The sequence below is a fragment of the Nanorana parkeri genome, unplaced genomic scaffold (genome assembly GCF_000935625.1).
Source record: "Nanorana parkeri isolate BGI_ZX_2015 unplaced genomic scaffold, ASM93562v1 scaffold1361, whole genome shotgun sequence".
Taxonomy (NCBI): Eukaryota; Metazoa; Chordata; class Amphibia; order Anura; family Dicroglossidae; genus Nanorana; species Nanorana parkeri.
Genome location: NW_017307629.1, coordinates 121667 through 127786, shown reverse-complemented (window position 1 = coordinate 127786; position 6120 = coordinate 121667). Strand labels below are relative to the sequence as shown.

Here is a 6120-nt window from a genome sequence, read left to right as displayed (position 1 = left end):
TCAGGAATCAAGGGTAATGGCTTTCCAAGCCAGAGGCGAGTCTCCACACAATACTGTGCTTTATTCTCCCTCAGACACTACACAATGAAAAGGGTTTCCAGTAGTAACCTGCCAGCCAGTGTGCATCAGCCTACAAGTGTAGGGATTCCCATGTCCTTCCTGCGCTCTGCAGAATGTGCATGTCTGTAAGATATCAGAACATAATGCAAAGATAGTACACCGACTAGAACATTTTATACTCACCAGTCTGAGGCCATTTATAGAAACAATGAAGTCAAAGAAAGGTTCTAGCCCAGCTCTGTGTCCAGGAGAGTTTTCTTGAACCTGTTGAGAGAATGGCAGTCTGGTTAGTCACACGGAAGAGTACGGATTTACCATCACCGTAACCCTGAGCTGTACTATGGGATGCGAGGGCTTTCGGTGCTCTGGCTTGAAGCTAGCAGGTCCAAGGGGGTTTTGGGCCCTGAATGTACTGAGCAAATATGGTGGCTGCAACTATAGATCGCTCCTTCTTGGTTTCCAAGTGCACTAACTGACCACTAACTGACCACCTATCATGCTGATCCTTCGGCTTTACAAGTTACTAACCCAAACAAATCTCCACACCAGGAGTTAGGAGTCTCTTTCTGCAGGATGTTTCCAGGTCAGTGACTAAGAGCATCATGGATGCTGAGAGGGGAAACTAGCATTTCAGTATATCTCAATACAATCATTTTCTTGAAAATACTCCAATCCCAAATCTGCCCATGACAACTATATGATTGGGCAACTATGTGGCAGATGAGGTTTAATGTCGATAAATGCAAAGTTATGCACGTTGGGATAAATAATAAGCAAATGGGTTATACAATTATGGGTATGCCTCTAGGGAAGTCTGAAATGGAGAAAGATTTGGGGGTCATTTGTTGACCATAAACTAAATAATAGATTACAGTGCCAGGTTGCTGTAAGTAAAGCTGGTAGAGTCCTGTATCAAGAAGGGAATGTTTTGCAGGGACAAGTCTATAATTTTGCCACTTTACACATCACTGGTTCGGCCTCACCTGGAGTATGCGGTGCAGTTTTGGGCACCGGTACACAGAAAGGATGTCCTTGAGCTGGAGGGAGTCCAGCGAAGGGCAACTAAACTCATCAAAGGGATGGAGGACCAGAGCTATGAGACACGGTTACTAAATTTAAATATGTTCACGCTGGAACTTAGGAGATTAAGGGGGGACATGATTTTCATGTACAAAATGTTCCATAGTCATAGCGACATTAGCAACAAACTCTTCAAGATTAATTCCGTAACAAAGACTAGAGTACACCACCTAAAACTGGTAGAAAAAAAATTCAAACACAAGGGGCGAAGGGGGTTCTTCTCAGTTCGCGCGGTTAGGGTCTGGAACTCGTTGCCACAAGCAGTGATTTCAGCTAATAGTGTGGAATCGTTCAAGAAGCATTTGGACGATTTCCTGAGAAACGGTAATATACAGGGGTACAAGTACTCCTAAAAACGAGATGACACAGGGGCCCATACACACGCACACACACACACACCACACACACACAATAGGTTGGACTTGATGGACATGTGTCTTTATTCAACCTCAAATACTATGTAACTAGCACAGAAAGTTAGGTGACCCGTTCTCAGTGAAAGGGTGACAAATGCAAGAATCGGACTTCTGACACAGACTACTAATCCATCCTTCAGAATATGTTCCACCATGCAGACCTGATGTTTGACTTCCTCACTCCTCTGCCTTGTCTTTGCATTCATTATTCATTCATTTTACAGTAAAGCCCTAAAAGCGTCTGTGGTTCCCTCGGCATTATTGGCCTTGTCTAGTTTGCTGCTCTGCTACAAGAAAGAAAATGCTGAGTAAATCCAAAGACAAGCAAAGCAGGTCCTAATGGAATCACTCCCAAGCCGACCTGTGACAAAGAAGCTGTCACAGGTCGGCTCTATTGATCAGGAAGTCGGCGAACGCATACCGCCGATCACTGACTTCCCAATCCTCTCTCTGCAGAGAGCGGTGACTGTCAGTCATCACTCCCCACAGGGATTCCCCCCTCCCCTCTCTGATCCTCCAGCGCTGAATGGAGGAATGGAGAGAAGCAGATCCAGCTGTCAATCAGCCAGCAGGGTGGATCTGGACAGTATTGTAGGGATCCATCCCAGGCTGCGGCGCAGCTCGGCGCTCTCAGCATATAGCGAGCAATAGCACTCTATATACTAAGTTTTGGGTAACCAGAGAATGTTAGTATATGTCCTCCTGTGACCCTGAAGAGAACTATGGGGGGGGTGTGGGGGGAAGGTTACCCCATAATTAAAAGGAGAACTATAGGGTCAGTGCTTTTCCCCTTAGTTCTCCTTATGGTAATGGGAGGACACAAACTAGCGTCCTCCCGTTACCCTAAGCTCAGTATACCGCGAGCTACAGCTCACGGTATACTGAGACGCTGCAGCTGAAGCGGATCCCGACAATTATGTATCTGGATCCGCCCAGCTGCGTGAGTGACAGCTGGCTCTGCCTATCTAGAGGCAGAGCCAGCTGTACCCGCCCCTCCCCTGTCCATTCCACCAGTCAGCACTGGCAGATCAGAGCGGGGAGGGGGGAATCCAGCCCCTCCCCTGTCACGGCAGAGAGCCTTGTCAAGGCAGAGAGATAGGCAGAGAGCCGTGACAGGATCGAGAGGTGAGCGAATGCCGGTATGTGTTCGCTCACCTCCCGATCTACTGAGCCGACCTGTGACAGTCTCATTGTCACAGGTCGGCTAGAACGATGAGGTGAGTGAAAAGCACTCGCCTCATAGTTCTCCTTTAAGAGAAATATGCTGATGCTACAAGGCAGCACATTTCCTGGATGTAGCCATCTGAGCATCACTGAAGTACATATAAAGCCAAACATTATGGTGGCTACTTTTGTTCCCCATGGTCCCTGTGTGTGTTGTAAAGTAGCCACCGCTCCAAGCTCACTCCCGTAATGGACTACAATCTCAATACAAATTAGTAAACTAAACATGAGATTGTAGTCCATCACGGGAGTGACAGATGGCTGACAGATCTCCAAATATTTACCCGTCTTCGGAAGTGGGGTCCTCTGGACTCCGAATGGCTGATGCCAGTGCAAAGGTGGCTTCCTAGAATGGGGCTCACTTATAAGGCTGGGCACACACCTTACAACCATCGCAAGACTTTAAAAAACCGTATGATCTGCCTTTGTTGCATAGGCAGATCGTACTTGCGATGATCGCAAGCCACGCCCCCTGAGGGGCGGGCTTCCGATGACCGCAATGCCGAACGGCCCGTGCGGCTGTTATCGTACGGACATGCCACAAACCCGCCGAACATCGTACGATGCTCGGCGGGTTTTCGAACATGTCCGTAAGTTTAAAGTCGTGCGACCTTACAGTAGTAGAGGTCGCACGGCTTCCACACACCTTACGATCATCGTACGATCGCGGGATTTCCCGCGATTATCGTACGATAATCGTAAGGTGTGTGGGGACCCTAAGAGAGCAGATATGGCCTCTCGACTATTAATACCAGGGATCATCCCATTCTAAAAGAAACAGAAATGAGGCCGTTGTGTGTACTTGCCAAAGACCCACACAGAGGAGGTCACGTGATGTCGAGAGGTCACATGACCGAGGCCTCCTCTTTAATCCCCCCCACCCCACAATACAGGCCCCTTCATTCATTTCTGTTGATTGACAGTCCCCAGGGCTGCGGTGCTTTATCATTATTATTTTTGGAAAGCAGTTTTGCAGCGGTGCAACCACCATACCACCACTCATTAGGGCTGCCCATGTGAATGGACTGGCAGCACGGAAACCAGACATCACTTTATTAGCACAGGACATGTGGGGGGCGGGTGTTTTACCAGCTGATGTCATTGTGCACTGGGATGCCATTCTAAATGGATGACACAGGAACGCACCAAGAAACGCATGTTTCAGTAACATGCTGCACAATGTGCATTACCACTAGTGATGTACATGGGGTGGGTGTGAAGTCAGTTTGATGGAGTTTGTCCACACAAAAATGTAAGTGGAGCACCCAGCCTCCAGGCCCAATCAGTTGTGGCAGAGGCATGCCCTGCCCCCTTTATGACATGTAGCTGTGGAGCGGAGAATGGCCCTGCCGCAACTGAATGGGCCAGGAAGAAGGGAAGGGGGGGAGCGCATCAGTCACAGTCTTGCACAGGAGTTTGAACTCCATCAAACTGGGTTCACATCAATCTGCGCTAGGGCTGCAACAACTAAGCGACATAATCGATGATTGAAAAAGCTGTCAACTTTTTCAATCATCGATTGATTGGCTTCCGATTAGTTGGCCCTGTTCAGAGCTCCACACACGCTGCGTGCCAGCACCTCCTCCCCACCTCACGCTCGCCGTTGCCAGACCCGCCTGCCCACATCTACGCACCTCCTCCCCGCCTCACGCTCACCATCCGCCCACATCCACGATCAGCACAGGGACGCGGGGAGATGTAGTAAGGAGGAGCAGGTGTGGGGGGATGACAGCCGCTGATAGACAGGTCCGATCTCAGAAGCAAGTTGCTGGAAGACTGCTCAGGTAAGCCTGCACTTCCCTCCCCCCACATGGTGCTCTATAATGTATTGCTGGGATAGTGGGATTTGAAGTCCTCTATAGCTGATGGTACATTGTGCTGTATATTATACCATCAGCTATAGAGAACTACAAATCCCAGCAATACATTGTAAAATGTATAATGTATTGCTGGGATTTGTTGTACTCCTCCTATAGCTGGTGGTATTCTGCATTGCGATGTATAGACTACAAATCCCAGCAATAATACATTATACAGCGCAATGCAGAATACCACCAGCTATAGGAGGAGTACAACAAATCCCAGCAATAATACATTATACAGTGGTGCAATGCCGAATACCACTAGCTATAGGGGACTACAAATCCCAGCAATAATACATTATACAGTGGTGCAATGCCGAATACCACCAGCTATAGAGGACTACAAATCCCAGCAATAGTACATTATACAGCACAATGCAGAATGCCACCAGCTATGATGTACTATTGCTAGTATTTGTTGTAGTCCTCTATAGCTGGCGGTATTCTGCATTGCGCTGTATAATGTACTATTGCTGGGTTTTGGAGTTCTCTATAGCCGGTGCCATTCATTGCTGTATAATTTTACACTTCATTTCGCCATATTGCACACCACACTTTTTTTTTTGTCTTTTTTACTTCCACCGCTCCAAGCTTGCTCCTGTAATGGACTGCAATCTCAATACAAACTAGAAGTCCCATCACTGGAGCCATTTTAAAAAAAATGTATTTTATCACATCGGGGACACAGATGATATGGAGAGGTGCAGGTATTTCACACAGAAGGGACAGAGATGACAGGGGGATGCAGGAATCTCACACACCAAAGGGGACAAAAATGACACACATACACACCAAAGGTACAGAGATGACACAGGTATCTGACGCATCCAGACAATGAGGTGACAACACACACGGTTATCCATCCCACACACACAGTGATAGGGACACACAAAGGCCTCCCGGCACAGCCACTCCCCGGCCTCCGCACTGCACCACCTACCCGTAAGACATGATATCCCTCCGTGCCTCCTCCAGGGATCTCCACACTCTGCGAGCCCCCCATGTCGCACCCCCCTTAGGCGGTGACACCCTGCTTGGACGCTGCCAGTGACACAACCTCCGACAACAGCGGCAGCTTCTTACGTGGCACACAGGCCAGCCCGAGGAATGCTGGGAGCTCACTGTGCCGCCACACACTCCGCCCACAGCGACATCTGCTGGGTGCTGTGAGTCAGTGCAGGGAGAAGTCCGCACAGCGCCACCTTCTGCCCGGCTGGTGACAGCCTCATAATGTCTTTTTATACATGATTTATATATATATGTTTTTTTTAATGAAACTCCACTATTACATGTGATTTTCTGCACGCCAGGAAGCTAACAGGCCCATTCACACCTATGCGTCCCGCTATTGCACAACACACCTAGTGTACGTTACCATTATCAACCTGAGCTGTGTTCTGTTCCATAGCGAAGTGCTGGGCAGCTGTTCTGCAGCAGCTTCACTGAACACTTCAGCTCCACAGTGCTCAGCAAAATGG

At 48.5% G+C, this 6120-nt stretch overlaps 1 protein-coding gene across 1 annotated transcript in view; it reads right to left on the bottom strand.

Annotated features, from left to right (window-relative positions):
• GORASP2 (golgi reassembly stacking protein 2) overlaps positions 1–5779 on the bottom strand; it is a 13383-nt gene extending 7604 nt beyond the window's left edge. The window contains exons 1-2 of the mRNA XM_018569581.1: positions 5583–5779; positions 244–324 (exon numbers count right to left, since the gene is read on the bottom strand). Coding sequence (XP_018425083.1) covers positions 244–324; positions 5583–5645 — 144 coding nt within the window. The 5' untranslated portion in view covers positions 5646–5779. The remainder of the gene's footprint in view (positions 1–243; positions 325–5582) is intronic.
• Positions 5780–6120: the final 341 nt, after the last annotated feature.